The sequence below is a fragment of the Pleurodeles waltl genome, chromosome 3_1 (genome assembly GCF_031143425.1).
Source record: "Pleurodeles waltl isolate 20211129_DDA chromosome 3_1, aPleWal1.hap1.20221129, whole genome shotgun sequence".
Lineage (NCBI taxonomy): Eukaryota > Metazoa > Chordata > Amphibia > Caudata > Salamandridae > Pleurodeles > Pleurodeles waltl.
In genome coordinates, this window is record NC_090440.1 from 1,826,743,077 (window position 1) to 1,826,762,599 (window position 19,523).

Genomic DNA, 19,523 nt, shown 5'->3' on the forward strand with positions numbered 1-19,523 from the left:
ACACTGCCAAATTCGTAATGCAGCGTCTTTACCACCGGGACTGCGGTGGTAAGACCGCCACTGCGAGAGTGCTGGTCTGAAGACCGCTACACTCGCAACGAAGGCCTAAAACTTTCATACTTACTATTCCAACTCCAATCTAAACTAATTTGGGGAAGGTTTTGGACACTAAAACGGTCAAACATACTATTCACATTACAATCTAAACCATTGTGAAAAAGGTGTGGACTCTAAGGGGCAATTGTTATCATTCCAACTCAATCAAAACAAAGTTGGGGCATGTGTTGGACACTAAAGGATTTTTATTTACTATTCCAACTCCAGTTTAAACCTATTTGTGGAAGGTATTGAACACTAAAGGTGTCACACCTACTATTCCCACTGCAATCTAAGCTATTTTGAATAAGAAGCTGTTAGACCCTAAATGGATCACATGTGTTACTTCCACTACAATCTTAACGTATTTGGAGAAGGTGTTGGGCACCAAACCATTCACATTTACTTTTCCAACTAAACCTAAACCAATTTGGGGAAGATGTTGGACACTAAAGGGGTCACATTTACTATTTCAACTCCAACCAAAACCAATTTGGGGCAGGTGTGTGACACTAAAGGAGTCACAATTACCATTTATACCCCAATCTACACCATTTTGGAGAAAGTGTTGGACACTAAACACATCACATTTAGTGTTGCAACTCCAATTTGAGGAAGGTGTTCAGCAATAAATGGGTCACATTTACTATTCCAATTCCAATCTAAACTAATTTGAGTAAGGTTTGGACACCTAAGGTGGTCACACTTAACATTCTACTTCAATTGAAACCATTTTGAAGAAGGTGTTGGACACTGACGAGGCACATTTACTATTACAACTCCAATCAAAAGCATTTTGGAGAAGGTGTTGGACAAAGAAGAGGTCACATTTACTATTCCAACTCCAATCTAAACCAATTCAGGGAAGGTGCTAAACACTAAATGTTTCACATTTATTATTCTCTTTTGACTCAAAACCATTTTGGGGAAGGTGTTCAACACTAAAGGGGATTACATTTACAATTCACACTCCAATCTAAACCATTTTGAAGAAAATGTTGGACACTAAAGTGGTAAAATAGCAACATGCACTATTCCGACTCCAATCTAAACCATTTTGGGAAGGTGTTGCACATTAAAGAGATCACACTTACTATTCCAACTGCAATCCTAAACAATTAAGGAAATGTGTTTGACACTAAATATATCAGATTCCATAGTTATATATAAAAAAAAACACTTCATTATACCAAATATTTTCTTATGTTTTCTAGACCAAATACAAGTAATTCATAATCAAAAATGCTTATTTTATTATAAGCAAAAAATTAATGTACATATTAATTCTACAATAACATGAACAAATATTGCTATACTCTTAAAACCACAATAAAAACACAAAAATAAGTTTTATTATTAGTAATTAATGTATATAAAAACAAACCTTAAGCCATATAAACACAACAATAAAGAAGTCAGCATAATTATTTTAAATGTTCTTTAAAAAATCAATTACAAAAAACAAACTAAATTAAAAAAAATCGTAATCTTCCCAAGATGGGGAGAACAGCAGGAGGCAAGCTTATACTAGCTTCGCATATCATTTCCAGACCAGAACGTTGTCAGTGTGGAGCCACACAGTACCACCTGATGGCGTGCAGAGGTACTGCAAAAAAGTTTCTGGATCCAGTCTAACACCTAAGGGATTATTCGAAAGGTTAGGAATCTATAAATTATAGTCTCTACCAGAAAGAGCATTACTGACGTAAGTAACTTGTTCTTTTCAGTTACCATCTTGACATTAATATTAATAGAGTACCTCTGGTAGAGTAGCTCTGCACCTATATATGTATTAAAATAAAACAAGCCCCTGGCAGAATGAGTATTAGTCTATAAATGCTAAGCAGACACAGTGGAGGAATCAGGTCTCTGTGCTCAGTAACCATGTAAGATTTGTGACCTCAGCAGCACTCTTGCAAAGAGAAAGAATTCAAAAGCTGTAGAGTGCTGTGATGCAACATGTCCAAAAAGGTCATCCTCTGCAGCATGTGTCTTGCAATGGATGCCAACAGTGAAGTGACAGATTTCAATTTCTGCTGTTGCTTAAATTCCACCTTGGGCCTGACATGTAACATTTATCTGTGCCTTTGGCGTTGTGAAAGTTTAGATTCATGCCATGCTCAATTAATATTTACTTTTTATGAGTTACATGACATGTAATACCTCTCCAACACACATGCAATAAGCATATTTGTTTTTTTGAAAATGTATGCACCCTATTGAGCAGAGCCAGCTAGGCCCAAATAACATGGGTAGAATGAGTGGGCCCTTCAACACTTCACCTTCAACACTGAAAGAGTTAATCGTTCAGAAAATCACTTAATTTCTCTTAAAAAGGAACAAGGACTTGGCATTTTCAATCAGTTGACTTTAGAGGTGTTTGTGCTTCATCAGAACTGCCTGTTTGACAGCTGTCAATTTTCTACAGAACTTGGCATTCTTGAATAATCCTCCTACTGCTCCTCTGAGTCAGCTCCTTGAAATACTGAGCTGGCAGTTCTCATCCTATGTTGGCCGTGGGCTCAGTGCTGATCAGCTGAACATGCTTGCGGAGAAGTTGCTAGGTAAGAGAGGCTTGAGATTATTCTACGTGTAAAGGATTTGTTAAGCTAAATGATCTATTTGTGGTTTAGGACTGCCTGGGTGCACATTATTGGACAAAACACAAGCAGTATAAATGGATTAAATAGTAACCATAGATTACACAAGTCCGTGGGAGAATTTAAAGCCGTGAAAGAAGTGGGGCTGCTATAGGTCCACTAATAACAAAGATCAAGCAAATACTTTGCTTGCTCAAAAACATCTTAACTGACCATGAGCTGTTGATGACAGTATTTGTTTGCATTTTGAAACCATAAATGGGCCAAATAGAGGCAGGGAGGGGGATTTTTAGACCTGACACCCTTGGATTGTAGTACCCCAAACTTTTGCCTTTACCCCTCCTGTTTTGCAGATTTTTTGGTTGGCTTTGAAATTCTGTACACTTTACCCCTGCTATCTAGTGCTAAAGTGCTTGTGCTTTATCCTAAAACATGATAAACTTGGGCTACACCTGATTGGTATATTTAATTTACTTTTAAGACCTAGACCCAGTGGAGCCATGTCAGGGAGGTAGGGATTTCAAGACACTTCTGTGTGCATGTTGGGGGGGACCCCAGAAGTTTATTCCACTTCAAAGCTGGCGCCAGGTATAAAACTAGGAACCTCAGATCCACTCTTCACTCCTGGGCCTGTGGACACTATTGAAGAAGGACTGCCCTGCCGCTTAAGATGTGCCCTGTTGTTCGATGGAAGGTCATTGGACATACCAAGAGGGATTTTTCATTGTTTTAAGAAACATCAGTTCACAAACCGTTTATTGACAGTTACTATGAATTAACAGAATTAATACAATCCTTGATGAAGTCTTATGTGGAGACAAGAAGTCTTATGTGGGGCTGATTGACTACTTTTATATGAAGAAATGAAGAATAAATGTTTTTTAATCAACAGCATATAAGTCTTCTTATCTGATATTTCATATGGATGGATGGCTACGCCTCAACAGTATGATCATTGCCTAGGGCTGGCATTGACAAGCAAGGTCAAAGCCCCTTGCAAGTTTAATTAGTAGAGACCAATTTGCTCTCACCAACTTATTATTTGGAGTCTCATGCAAGACAAAATTCTGCCATACTGCGATTGTCAGAATTCGGCCAGAACTTCCTCTTACAAAAGTAACACAGAGTCACCAAATTCTGCCAGTTCCGCAGGCGGAATGGAACATTTCATCTACCCTATCATAATAATAATAGAAAAAAGCATGTTCTTTCAATATCTATAGGTATACATATTATGAAACTAATATTGAGCATTACGTAGCACAGAATACAAAATGAATTACTCTTTGGCACATAACAATATTACTGTCAACTACATGACATTCATTTTTATCAAAGTTCAGAAAATATTGCCCCAAGGGAAATAAATATGCATTGTGTCATGGAAGTTTGGAACAAAATGCAAAGGACTCGCAAAGAAAATATGTATAACAATACATCCCAAATAAGGAATAATAACAGGTATCTTGTATCCTGTCATTAGTATAGGTACAGAAAAGCAAGTTCATTCAATAGCTGGTAATGTATCATGTGTGCAGGTTTATATGTATAATTGAAATGATAATGAGCGTTTACAAGCAACTCAACACTTAAGAATGACTGTCTCAAATACATATGCAGAAGCACTTCTCACTATTACTTGAGCAACTACATCAAGATTCATCGCTGTGCACTCACTTGTGTAAGATTAATTATAATTTCTTTTTAATATCTGTTGAACTGGCAAGTAAACTACAGTGGTAAAATTCTGTTGTACCATAATCCTGGAAATGTGTATGTGCATACCAGAACTCTGGTACTTAATCCTTCACATTCACATGTGCATAGACCACCTAATCCAACATATTCCTTACTGTTCTGTCACTGGATAATCTTTAGTAAAATGTCATAGACCTAGGAAAGTTCAAATAAATGTTCAAGAAGTATTTTAAAGTAAATTTTTATTAACAACATGTCTAGCTGAATGCTTCGCTGGATTCGCCATGTTCACCAGTACAAATCCATTGGATGCTATATATCTTGGCAAGGAAATCCTTCGCCCATATACAGAGGTCCTGGGTGCATTAACATTGTATCACAATTTCCTAGCAAAGAAGCTGTGGGGCCTGAGTAAATTATACTCAGATGCCCACCATCTCTAAAGCATGCAGAAGAGTTCATGGCCTACTGGAAATTGAAGTTCCTTATCAAAATGCTACATTGTAGTGCATTCTCTGCTTGCACTCAGTGATGAGTACCAGCCTTTCTTTTCGTGGATGAAACTTTGTAGGAGTGAGTTGGCATTATGCTTACCCGTGCGTGGCCGTACAAAGTGGTAAGTGGTGTCTCCAGCCCTGCTTCCTGACACAAAATGGCTGAAAAGGTCAATGAATGGTAACTGAGGGTCAGTAGATCTGTGTACCAGTGCTACAATGCTGTACCTATTCTGCCAATGATGAATGTTTGCAGTGCTTAATATTTTCTTATAATTTTTGATAAAGGGGAATTATACAAGAACAAAAATATGAGTTGGTACAAACAAATATAAAATGTCAGGACATGTATGCAAGTAAAAGAGAAAATATAAGAGACATTGGGCCTTAATATGACTTTGGCAGGCCGACACGTGGACCACCAAAGCTGCAGGGATGAGACTACTGTCATACCGGCGGCCTCTTTCCCTGTCGTATTACGATGTTTCCACAGGGCTGACTGTCCGAAACATCATATTATGAAGCTTCCGCCAGTCAGCTTAGCGGGAACAGTGCCACGACATTGGCTCTTTTAAGGGAGCCAAGGCCAATGCCATTGCACAACAACACCCGAGGAGCAGACAGTGCACATTCCGAGGGTGCTGGCAGGGGCCACCCCATGGCCCCCAGCACGGGCTTTCTGACAACTTTTCCATGGCTGTTAAACTGCCATGGAAAGACTGGCGGAAAGTGGACTCGTGACCAGCATGGTGGTGCTGCCATGGGCACCGCCATGGTTGACCATGACTATTATCCCTGCCACCCTGTTGGATCCATGATCCTGGCGGATGCAGGGGTCCCCGGGAGCTCTCACCACAAGGGTTGTGTTCTGACAGTCAGACAACCAAGAGTGTGGTGGTCCTACCGTTACCACTGGTTTGGCGGTCTTAAGACTGCCAAACTCATTATAAGGCCTATAGTCCTCAGGTAGCCTTATCAAATACCTAATCAACAAATAACCAATCGTGTCTTGATTGATTGCAGATGAAGAGGTCTAGTGTTCCTCATATGTGATGCAAGATTATAGGATGACCGTTAATGAGGGATTGAGTTACATGCGTACTCCTCACAAAAGTAACCCAAGCCCACCATATATGAAATGATACATTTTTGCAGGATTTCCAATCAATCAAGATTAATTTGAGGGCATTGGTGATTAGAAGGTCAAGTAAAGTAAGGTCCGAGTTAGGAAGGTCAATAGGAAGGTCTGCAACATGTGGGCCCAAGATAGTAAGCAGATAATTTAGTGGGATGAGGGTCTTGAAGATTTTGTGTAATTGGAAGAGATGTTCCGCCAGTAGGAACATAGGTGTGGACAAGAAAGGAATATATGTTCTCCATCACCAGGTGACGAATCACAGGTCCAATATGTATCAGAATCTTTGAGCTTTAATTGAACAGTTTAGCAGGGGTCCAATAGAGGGAGTGAGCATCAAAGAATCTAGTTTGGGCAAGTGAAGGTCTTTGTTCTGGATTGAGTTTAATCCTATTTTGAACCAGGTATCTTCACTGGGCGGTCTTTGGAGAGAAAAAAAGGGGGCCTTTTGTGAGGAAGTGGGGTGTGGAGTGGAGCCATGGCAGAAAAGGGTAGTTTTATAGAATCTAGAGGCAGCATGACCACCCAATAGTATCATTTGCAGGTTTTGTAATAGAGACGAATCGTGTGGAGATTTTTGCTTTCATTTGAAGGAATCTGTAAAAATCAATATTTGAGAGGTCGTACTTATTTTTTAATCGAGCAAATTAGAGTGGTTTGGAGTTCATATACAGATCTGATGTAGTTAAAATGCCTTTTGAGGCCCATATCGGAGCAATGGCTGATGTGTTGGGAGTTTGTAGTTTTTATTGTTCCATAAAGATGTGGAGAAAATTTGTGAATATTAGTTGTCATTACTGAATCTAACATCAGTAAGACAGAAGTAGTGTCTTTAAATATTTTCTTGGAGTGATCGTAGGGGTTGTGTATCATCATCAGGGTTAATAATAAGGAGAAAAGGTGACAGACTGAGGATTCAGTCTCAAGCCAAACAAGACGATTGGCAAGACTTTTTGTGTATATCTTTGCCCCCATATTTATTAAGGACATGGGTCTAAATTTTTGGATCAGAGCAGCCGCGGCCTGTTCTTTAGGACGGAGGGGCCACGCCCCCCCCCACCTTTTGCCCCTCATGAAGAGTGCCTGTCAGGGGCTGAGCAAAGGTCAGCCTGACAGACACTCTTCATGTTCAGATCGGGCAGCCAGGAGCGAGACGTGCCATTTGCACAGGCTCCCGGCTGTCTGAGCTGAACTTTGCTGGGCTCCTATGGGCATGACCTCCTCAGCTCAGCAAAGGTGCCTCGAGGCCCTCCCCCTCAGTGATGAGGGAAAGTGTCACCCATTGCTTCAACCTGGTGCTTCAGGTTTAAGCCCTGAAGCGCCCAGGGCGAGTGTCAATCAGTGACACCTCGTCACGGAGTGGGGAGGGTAAGCAGTTTCACTGACCCCATCCCACTCTGTGACGAAGTTGGGACTGCTGCCTTCCCTCACTGGTTGACCTAAGGTCAGCCAGTGAGGGAAGGCAGCAGTCCCAACCCTCCTGGGACCTCCGAGGCTGAAGGTATGTGTGTGTTTTAAATGAATGTTTGGTCCGTGTGTGTATGTTTGAATGTTGATGAGTGTTGTGAATCGATGTGCAGGCGTGCATGTGTGAATGAATGAGTGTGAGTGTGCTGCCCACCCCTCTCCCTCCTAAAATTACCGGCCGCCACTGGATCAGAGTGGTCCTTTCCATCTTTGGGCATGACCACAATAGTGGCTTCAGAGGCAGGACCTGAGCCAGAGGAAATAGGAAAGAGCTGAGTTTAATGTATTACGTGTAAAGGTTTTATAGAATTCAATTGGTATACTTTCTGAACCCAGTGCCTTACCATATGGAATATTTTTAATGGCGATGGTAATTTCATCTCAAGTAATCAGGTTGGACAGTAACATTTGTTCTCTATTTGATATTTGTTTAGTTGGTAAAGTGTGCGGGAATCCTAAGCATGTGTATATAACTTTGAATAAAAGCATTGGAATATCTTAAGTATTGCATCTTTTGATGTTTGTATCTTACCTTGTTCACCTTTAATTGATTGGATAAGGTTAGACACTGAAATTCGCGACGGGTGCAACTGCACCCGTCGCACCTTCCCACTCCGCCGGCTCAATTCTGAGCCGGCGTCCTCGTGGGAAGGGTTTTTTGCACTGGGCTGGCGGGCGGCCTTTTGGCAGTTGCCCGCCAGCCCAGTGCAAAAGCCAAAATACCCTCAGCGGTCTTTCGACCGCGGAGCGGTATTTTGGAGGGGGGAAGTCTGGCGGGCGGCCTCTGCCGCCCGCCAGACTCAGAATGACCCCCTTTATTTTCTGTCCGTTCTGGTAAACCAAAAAGCCTGAAGTTCCTCCTCCAATTGAGGTCTTCCTGTTCAGTGTTTTCATGTTTTAGAGTTGAATATTGCTTTGTTGTTCTTGAATAGATGTTGAGACTGTGCTGTGAGGCAATCTTCTGTCATGCTTATTCCGTTTGGGGTGTTCAATAGACTTAAGTTTAGTTCTTGAGAACTGTTCATGGATGAAGATTCATGTAAAGTTCAGACATCATGCTCAACAATATGCTCAGCCATGCACAATAATCATGCCCAATAGTCATGCACAAACATGATCAGTAATCATGCACAGTGACCTATTCATTAGTATGCTCAGTGGCAAGATGTACAGCCATGAGGATTTTTAGTATTCATTCATTTTGGCTGCATAAATTCAAGTGCTCTAAGCAGTCTGATCCTACTGAGCAAGTAGGATCCCCATGTAACGTGAGTCAGGGGAGGACATGAGGGCTGCCTGTTGGGCCGACAAGAAACTTGTAATTAGCAACGGTTCGGAAAACAGTGTTAGAGATGCACTTAAGGCAAAGAAGGCAGTTCAAAAGCTCACCGCATCGTAGAGAGCATAGACACACAGTGGAGCCCATCTTCGTTTACGATCTGATGAGCTGATGTCAGGAGCAGACATTAGGTATGCGCTCGCCAGCCATAGCGAAAGACTGGCAAGGCCATTTTCACGTGGGACAAGTCACAGTGCGGATCATCCAAACAGTTCCTCAGCATCCTCGAAGTTTTGGTTGAGCTCAAAAAGAGTGCACTGTCATGTTGAGGCGCAGCCCCTTGCAGTAAAGCGCTGGTAGGTGGTATGGAGCCAGGGACTAATGTGAGCGCTGCGGTGGACTCGGGAGAGCTCAAGAGAGCCACCATCTTGCACGGTGACTAGCCACACCCCTGCCAGTGCTTAGTTTGTGAAAGATACAGTGCTAGGGCCCAAGGTTTTGCTCAGAAGCTTTTCATGCTATTGAATATCATAATGTTGAATACCAAGTTTGCATAGTCTCAAATCTACCTCATGTCTCTTTAATCTGCCACTAGACACATGCTACCCCTTTATCTCACTTTTACATGCACTTTTTCATCCTGCGTTCTCCCTTTGTCCATCTTTCCCTTTCTCCTTTTTCCTCTCTTTTCTGTCTTTCTTTCTCTTGCTCTGGATCAAAATCTGATAAGGAAAAACTAAATGCTGGTCTCCAAAAATGAGTGTCGATATGCCCCCTAGCAAACATAGGCTCAAATTAAGCACTGGGTATTGCTGTTTTGTGTTGAGGGAAATATGCACAATTGCTGCACATGTACCTGTTCCTCTGTATTAGGGATCTTGCACTGTATGTGGCTCTGCTATGTCTGTTAAGTGTGCGCATGTGGGTCTGTGTATGTGTTTGTGTGTGTGGGAGTCTTATATTGCAGTTGCAGCCTGAGGCTGTTCAGTGTGTGTATGTATCTGTGAAGGAAGCTTGCATTTCTGCTACAGCCTGAGCTGCATTCACAGAATGGAGCCATTATTGTATGTCCACATGCATGTACTAAACAGGACGAGCATTGCAGAGGCCACTGATGCTTATGTATTTATGAGGCTATTTAATAATTATTGTACTAGGTCCTTTCTGGGGGGGGTCACCCCCAAAAGTTTGCCTTTTCCCTCCACGTTTTGCTGATTTTTTGGGGGGAGGGGGCATTAGGACTTTGCACACTTTACCACTGCTAACTAGTGCTAAAGAGCTTTTGCGCTCCCTTTAAAACATGGTAGACCTGGTGTGTACCCAATTGGGATATTGAATTTACTTGGGCATGTAAATTAAATTCTACTAGTGGGTCTACAACACAGATTGTGCCACCCACTTAAGTAGCCCTTAAAACATGTCTCAGGCCTACCATTACAGAGCCTGTGTGTGCAGTTTTGAACTGCCATTTTGACCTGGCAAAGTAAACCTTTTACCAGGCCCAAACACTCCCTTTGTTGTACATATGTCACCCCGAGGATAGGCATTGAACAGCCAAGATAGCAGGGTGTGGTGTATGTAAATGGTACAACATATGCTTTTAAGTTTTACATGTCCTGGTAGTGGAAATTCTTACATTTGTCTTTCACTACTGCAAGACATATCTCTCACATAGGTTAACATTGGAGATACCCTACTACCTTTTATAAGTATAATTTCCTAATGTGAAGAGACAACCCTTTAATTTTTGATGACTTTGGAAGCACAATTTAAAATCCTAACTTATGGTGAAGTCGGATTTTAAATTGCAATTCTGAAAATACAACGTTTAGAAGGTTGAAATGTTTTTGCCTTAACCATTTGGTGCCTGAGCCTGTCTCTGGTCACATGACTGTGTGCAGTTGGCAGTTGGGTTTTGTGTATTGTTCCAAGACAGCCACACACAATGGGAACTTAGGTGTGACTTGATGGCCATCTAAAGCAGGAAGGGAGGAGCTGGGCACAGGCTTACTTACACATGCATAGGCTGCATCCTATCCACACACTAATGGCCTAACATCCCTGGATTTTCACTCAAGCCGGCTTGGAGTCAGGGCAGGGAATGCAGGGAATTCCTTGTACTTCAAAACTGCTACTGCCTAGAAGTTTTTCCCACCTTCCAGAAACAGGGAACCAAGGTATAAATACTGGACCTCATACTCTGCCAGGAAGAAGGACTGCTGTGCTGCTGAATGACTGCCACTCTGCTAGACTGCTCTATGATGGTCTCCTACTTTCTTGTGTTGACCTGCTGCCTGCTGCCTTCTTGCCTGGGTCAGAAGGACTGGATCTGTATCTCTTGAACCCAGAAGCCTGAGTGACTCCTAGGGTTAATTGGCTGGCCTCCTGATCTGAAGTCTCACAAACATGAAAAACTTCCAACTAATCTTCTTCTGCACCTTGGCTCTGCCATCTATGAGTCTAGCATGCCAAGTGGTGCCACCCCAGTTCTTGACCCTTGGTAGCAGAACCGATGCATCCTCTCTGCAGAACGACCCCCCCCCAAGCAGAACTAACACATCTTCTCAGCTAAGCAGCACATCCTTAAGCAGAACCGATGCAACGCCACTGCTGCATGGATTGGATCTGTCACAAAAGACTCACATTGCAGCTGCATTCCTCATCTTGGGTTCGGCACACCAACTGCACGATGGTTCTCCAGAACAGCTTCAAGCATCTCTCATAGACAGCAGTCTTGATGTGGTAAGCTCTGCATGGCAGCCTCACCACTTATCGGAACCAACGCCTTGTCTAGACGTATCCCAGACACTGGCCTTCACAAAAATAAGCCTCATCAGTGCGATCCTCAACATCGATGCAACAGTACCTTACACCCCAGCCTCGCCAAATCCCCAAACCCACACATCGTCTCAGCTGCACAATGCATCTTTGACTCAGATCCACGCAACCTTCTGCAACCAGGATTGAAGGTGCTTTTTTCAGCAGGTCCAACTGGTCCCTGTACCCTGCCCACGCTCCATGGCTGTCAGCCTGAACTTATGACTTTGTCCCGGTCCAGCGCAACTAGATATCCCCAGTTGACGCTTTTTGCTTTAAGGTGCTTTTTGACAGTTTAGTCTTTAAAAAATCCAAACTCGAGGTCTACTGATTGGATTTTTGTTGTTTTGCTCTTATTTTATTTATTATAAAACATGTTATTTTTGGGCACTTTTTGTGTTGTTATTTCACTGTTTTACTTTTTGAAGTGTTGCATTAATACTTAACACATTGCATACAAGTTAAGCTTAATTGCTCTCTGCCAAGCTACCAGAGGGTGAGCACAGGTTAATTTGGGGTTTGCTGGTGCCTAACTCTGGCAAGAATTGTGGTTGCTGCTTGACCAGGGCACACACCCCATTCAACCAACAACCCAATTTCCATCAATAATGTACTGTGAAAGGATGCAGAAAATCATAACTGATTGAGGCCAATAATGCATTATTTTCTACAACCATCGAGACATGTACTGTCTTGGGCCACTGATGCATGCACCACTTGGGCCACTGGTGCATATATCCCCTGAGACAAATGTTGCTGGGCATTGTCTAGACCAGAGATGAACATAGTGCCTAGAGCCATTGATGCTTGTTACTGTGTGGTGCCAATGACTAACATACTGCCTTTGAACACTAATTCACAAACTTTTCTGGTGTTATTTGATGTATACTCTGCATCATCCCATTGATGCTCATAACTATGTGGCACTATTTTATGTTCCTTACTTTCTGGGACCATTGGTGCCTATTACTGACTTTAGAAATTGATGTAAATTTCTGTCTGTGGTTATATAGGCTCAGACGTATGCTTGAAAGCCTGAACTATCTGGGGCCATTGAGACATATAATGCATGAGGTAAATGACTTATCTACCACCAGGCTGCACTGAATTACATACTGTTTGTGAACATAAATATATATAATGTTTATGTCATCAATACTCTTACCTCTTACTGCCAGGGCAACTGATGCATACATCACCAGAGGCCGTTACTGGTCATATTTCCTTAGGGCTGAATTTTGATATGTTGGAATGCAATATATTATCATATTTACTGTGTACACAGTCATGTTTTATCCACTTAGTGATAATTTTGATAACATGAGTCTATTTTCCTGAGTTGTTGATGTTATCTTGATACTTTTGCAGTTATTTTGCCTTTCTTTTATGGTTGTCTCAGATCTCACTTCCAGTGATGTCACTGGAGTTAAAAGTCATATGATGTTACTAACTGACTATACAATTTAGTAATCATTTGATACTCGGTTTCTACATGTCTATGTAGCGTGCCTAAAAAAGGGTCTGGTTAGTGCAGAGAGGAAAAAAATTTGTTACCAATGATTTGAGTGTAGAATGCATGCAGATTGTCTGGAGGAGACTTTGGCCCTCATTACAACATTGGTGGTAAATCCTGCTTAACGCCATGCAGAAGACCGCCAACACTCTGCCGCGGACGCGGAATCCTGCCACAGCTATTACGACCCACAGCTCAGAATCTGCCAAAATCTAGACACCCACACAAGTCCACCACACCAAAGGTCAGTGGTAACCTGGCGATAACAAAACCTCCACCATCACGCCAACAGGAATACGCCCACACAATCAAGACCCACGAATCCACGCGGCGGTCTTTCAACCACGGTATTCCATTGGCGGTACACACCTCCGCGCTCAAAATACACAGACATTTACAAAACACTACCACATTGGACAAATCGAAATACACACACCTGATACACATACACACACCACTCCCACACACCCAATACAATATAAAACACACACCCACATTGCCCACAAACCCTTACAATGAACAATTTGGAAGAAGCAGAGATACAGCCAAGCAAAGACCACACCAGCAGACAGAGGCACACAACACCATCACTCATACACATCCACGCACAAAACACCACACACCCCTAAACATCACCCCACACATCACAACGCACACCACCTCACACATCACCCACACCACCCCATGGCACCGCAAAGACACCCCAGGTTTTCTGAGGAGGAGCTCAGGGTCATGGTGGAGGAAATCATCCGGGTAGAACCACAGCTATTCAGATCACAGGTGCAGCACACCTCCATAGCTAGGAAGATGGAGCTATGGCGCAGAATCGTGGACAGGGTCAACGCAGCGGGACAGCACCCAAGAACACGGGATGACATCAGGAAGAGGTGGAACGACCTACGGGGGAAGGTGCGTACCGTGGTCTCAAGACACCACATTGCGGTTCAGAAGACTGGCGGCGGACCCCCACCTCCTCCCCCACAACTAACAACATGGGAGGAGCAGGTCTTGGCTACACTGCATCCTGAGGGCCTCGCAGGAGTAGCTGGAACAATGGACTCGGGTAAGTCAAATGTTTCACTACTTCATCCCCCACCCTACCTGCATGCTATCACATACCCCCACCCTCGCCCTCACCCCCATCACTCCAACTCCCCACATATGTCCCACTATCACAAACCACACATCCCAACACCAAGCCCTGCATGCAACAACAAAGCATGGGCACCCATCACCAATGCATGTCCACTAAAGATACCCAAACGGACCCCTAAACAATTATCACACAAGGTCCTACACAAGAATGTAAGCACTGGGGTACAGGGTCACCCACCCATTGCACACCATGGCACACACATATGCAATAATCATGCCTTTACATCCCTGCAGGACCCCCACCCAACGTCACCGGACAGGATGTTCCAGACTTGTCCACTCCCCCCACAGAAGAGGCCCTCAGTGATGACAGGAGCTCTGTCCAACTGGATCTAGATGAACAGCCCGGCCCATCTGGGACCTCAGGACAGTTGGTTCCCCTCACACAGTCACAGGCCACTACAGAGCCTCTCCCCTCATGAAACACCAGCACAGCACCCACCCAGTGGACCCATATCTCTGTCCCCAGGATACGTCAAGCAGCAGTGTGTCCACCACTACAGGGAACCCAGGCTCACCCACCACACCAAGAACAGCAGGGACCTGGGGGCAGTGGCAGTGGGCACACGGTTCAGGGGACAGAGGCTCAGGAAAACAGGGGAACTGGGAGGTCTGCTGTGCGACAGGGGGAGGACAGGCCCAGGGAACCCACTCTCCACGAGGCCCTCTCCTACATCATGGGAGCGTACCATCATTCCCAGGAGACAATGGCAACGGTACTGGTCAAGTTTCAGGTGACCCAGCGGCTGCAGGAGGAACAGTATTTGGGGTTCAGGGAGGACCACCCTGGGCACCATTGTAGAGGTGCTGAAGGACCTCGTGAACACCAGGAAGGACACTGAGGCACAACAAGGGGCCCATGATACTAGCCTGGACGATGAACTGCCCACCACCTCCGCCGGTGCTAGTGGACAGGAGGCACCGCCTCAGGACCACGACACCAGCACCCCACCCCCTGCAGATGGAGAACCACCCCGCAAGCGGTCCCTGAGATCCAGGACAAAGACAGAGAAAAATGCCAAGGCGCCCGCCAAGAAATGAGACCACCCTGAATGTCATCCTTCTGTCCCACTTTGTCACCCTGTCCATCCTTAAACTGCCCTCGCTCCACTTCCTATGCCCCTTTGGACAATGCACCTGTGAGCCAAATAACTGGACTCTGCCATGGACATTCCTCCACCATCACCCATGACCATTTTACAACCCCCTCCATAATTTTGCATTTAAATAAACACACTTGAATCACAAAACAATCTGGACTCAGTCTGTGCTTTCACAAATGTGTGTTTGTAATAACTGAGGGAAATAGCAATGTCCATTCTATTGTCAACATACCTATGCCACATAGCTCTAGTCCATGAGGTAACATAGCAGAGGTCACATAGTGGGACCCACATCTGTGAAATCGAAAGGGAAAGTGACAAATTAGGGTCCATACACTGGGTGAATGTGATAGACAGATGATAGGTCTAACAATTTTATCAGATGTAGGAGGCAGTGATGTCTTCTTACCTGTGTCCCAGGAGCCAATGACGATGTACGCCGGCGGTGATGGTACGCACCACAGCGGATGTTACCGCCGTTTTCTCTCTGTTCACTCACTTAATACCTGATCTTCAACAGGAGAGGACCTACACTGTGAGGAATTAGGGAACTCTAAGTGCATGGCGTAGTGCAAAGGGCTGCTGTGTCTGTAGTGTCCGCCAACGGTAGCGGTATTGCATGTACTGAACATGTCTTTCTACTTTCTTTCCCCCCCTTTTTGTGGTCTCCCTGTTCTTGTGTACATTAGCATCATGAGGCGGAAGAGCTGTGCCACCGGAGCAGGAGGGAGCTGCATCCCACATGGCCCTGAAGGGCGACACTACGGAGTCAGAATTCACCAGTGGGACGGAGGGCGAGAGGAGCTCCATGGCCGGGATTGGAGCAGAGACCAGCGACACCGACTCCTCCTCTGATGGGAGCTCCCTTGCAGTGGCAGGCCCCTCTTTGTCCCCCCACATCTACAGGGTCAATAACCCCCCCCCCCCACCAGCACTGCCCTCCCAGCAGCCCCTCAAGGTGGCACCAGGGCAATGTGCGTGCCGTCAAGGGCACCAATGACATGTGAGAAGTGTGCCACAGAGTTGAATGCAGCCTTGACAGTGGGCAGATCTGCACATCGGGGGAACCGGATGTAGATGGCCATTTGTTTTATCAGAGCACACAGTACAACGCTCAGGACATTGCTGAACATGAGCTGCGACAACCCACTTGCAAGGCACACTGTGACCTGGAAAGAACCTGAGGCAAGGTAGTGGAGGTCTGGCAACACCTGCACTGTGGGAGGTATGGCATTGGGATTGCGAATGCCAGGCAACAAATCCAGCTCCAATTGGGCCACTAGTTCCATTATGGTCACACCGTTCAGGCATAAGGTTTGGATAATGTGACGCTCCTCCAGGGTAGCAAGGTCAACTAGGGGCCTGTACAGTGGTACATTACTCATCCTCAACCGTGCATAGTACCTGGGAACAGGAGAGGGGTGGTAACATGTAGTGCTGCATAGACGTATGACACATTAAACTTCACACACATCACACATTGTAATTATAAAATGGTTGCCGCCTGTCTGCATGCATGAGAAAGGTGGAGGTGAGATCATCTCGCCGGCGTAACACGTCATGGCGGTAGGCGATCACTACCGCCGTGCAACTCATCATTGGCTCACACTGTTGCCAATGGGAGGCAGGAGCCAATGGTGATCGCCACGGACAGTGGCGGTCATGTCAGCGGCGGCAGTGACTGCCATTTCATTTTACTCCTGAACCTCGTGCACTGAAGACCTTCACAGACTGAGTACTGACTCTGGTAGCCAAGATACCACATCCTGCAGGGGCCCATCCTTCACTCAGGAAGAGTTGGTGCGGCTTGTGGACAGGGTCCTGCCCCTGCATGAACAGTTGTATGGGGCACCAGAGCAGCAGGTGAGTCACTTTTCATTGTCTTGTATGTGAGTTGGGTGCATGGGGATGGAGTCCTTGGCAGGTGGCAGTGTGAATGGAGCATGGACATGGGTGAAGGGGCTGAGGGCTAGTTTGGCTAACGACATGTGGGTGTGGATGTGTGATGTGTACTACTGTCCCAGGTATGCCATCGTACATTACTTTGTTCTTCTGTCTGGGTCACCCATGCAGGTCAGCGCCCATCAGAAGAAGGGGATTTGGCGTGCCATCGCCAAGCAAGTGCAGACCTTGGGGGTCCATGCCTGGCAGAGCACCCACTTCAGAAAGCGGTGGAGGACCTGAGAAGCTGGGCCCTGAAGAACGTGGAGGCCCAGCTGGGGGCGTCCTCCCAAAGAGGGAGAGGTGCCCGTTGGACCCTGGCCCCTTCCTAATGGCCCGCATATTGGCGGTGGCCTACCCTGAGGTGGATGGGCGCTTGAGGACAGCACAGCAGCCACATGGGGGTAAGTGCTCACTCTCACTTGTGAAATGTATTGACATGGTGACTCTGGGTGGGTAATATTGTGTAGCTGTAGCGTGGATCCTTGGTATACTGATCTTCACTATGGTCTGTGTCCATCTGGGCAGGATTAACATCACAGGTGTAATGCCATGCAGTCAGTGGTAGGGGAAAGACTCCTCAATGAAGTACTGTGTGGCTACCTACTTGCTAGATCTGCCTGCCAGCACACAGCAACTGGATCTTCAGAGCTGGGGTGTCAGGGCATTGTGATTGGTCCTGACGAACCACTGTGCCAAGGGTGTATCCATGACCTCAATCCGCTGGCAGGCTGGTGGGGTGGGTGCACCAGGTGGTGACAGTGCTTCTTGACATTAGCCAAGGGGGCCATCCAACTAGTCGTGCAGGATCCTCTTGGGTGTCCTGTCCTTTCCATGCGTGTCACAACGGGCAGGGGTAGTGGGCAGGTACTGGACAGGTGTGGCAGGTATGACACTCCTTATGTCGAGATATGCCTCAGTTAGACCATCAGCGGTTGACATGTGCATTGTTGCTCCATCCCCCATGGTGTCACCAAATAGTAGGATGTACAGGGTTGACAAAATGTGTCATGGCATGGCATCAAATGCAGATGTACTACCATGTGTGACTGTTGTGCTGACATTGACAGATTGCACCCTGTCTCTCTCTCTCTCTCTCTCTCTCTCTCTCTCTCTCTCTCTCTCACTCTTTCTCTCTCTCTCTCTCCATGTTGTCCTCTATCTTTGTGTGCATCAGCATCATCTGGCAAAGGAGAAGGGGCGTTGGTGAGTGGGAAAGCTGCAGCCGGCGGGACCCAGGAGGCTGACACCAGCAGAGCCGAGGGGACCAGCAGGACGGAGGGCGTGGGGAGTGCACGGGGAAGACCAGATTTACCACTACATCTTCAGATTCCTCCTCCGATGGTGGCTCCCTGGCAGTGGCAGACCCATCTGGGACCACCCCAGCACCATCCTTGTCCACCACCCCTCATACCAGCACCACCCTCTGTGTAGCTCCCCACCCAGTTGCCCATGCCTGCTCACCCAAGTGAGTGGGCATCTCCTTTGCCGCAGGCACCTCTGCCCCAGCCATTCCTGCTGCCCTCAATAAGGAGGCTGTTGACCTCCTGAGGTCCATCTCTGTGGGGCAGAGAACTATCATGAATGCCATCCAGGGACTGGCATCCCAAATGCAACAGACTAATGTGTTCCTGGAAGGTATTCACAGTGCCTTGTCTGGCGTACAGAAATTGTTTCAGGCTCTGGCCTCCTTGTTGACAGCAGCCAGTGTCCCTTCTTCCGTCCCCCCTCCAGCTACCTGTTCCCAATCCCACATCCCTCTCTCCTCACCCATCCAAGGCATACTGACCCACATGCATCCACATCGACAGAGACGGTACCCAAGGACAAACATAGGCACCACAGATACCACCACCGCCATGCACACACTCAACACACCCATGAAGACATGTCAACGTCCACATCTTGCACCAACACCCAACCATCTCCCCCCTCACAGTCAACACTAGACTCACACCTGTAGTCAGCATCACATCAGTCACTATTCCTGACACATGTGCCCTCACTGCCACCCACCCGCACCTCATCTTCTGAACCCCATTCATGCACCCCATACATCACTGGTGCAGACACCACAACTATCAACACACCCACATGCAGCACATCCACCCAACCTGCAAACACCACCCCAACATACACTCACACTTCCCCCTGCCATTTCCCTGCATCTCCTCCCCACCTCCTCCCAGTACATCTAAATGCACACACTCACCCACCCTATAGTC

At 45.9% G+C, this 19,523-nt stretch overlaps 1 protein-coding gene across 1 annotated transcript in view; it reads left to right on the plus strand.

Moving 5' to 3' along the window:
* STAT4 (signal transducer and activator of transcription 4) overlaps positions 1-19,523 on the plus strand; it is a 522,693-nt gene that overhangs the window by 265,982 nt on the left and 237,188 nt on the right. Inside the window, exon 17 of the mRNA XM_069225876.1 lies at positions 2,525-2,660. Within this exon, the coding sequence (XP_069081977.1) occupies positions 2,525-2,660 (136 nt within the window). The remainder of the gene's footprint in view (positions 1-2,524; positions 2,661-19,523) is intronic.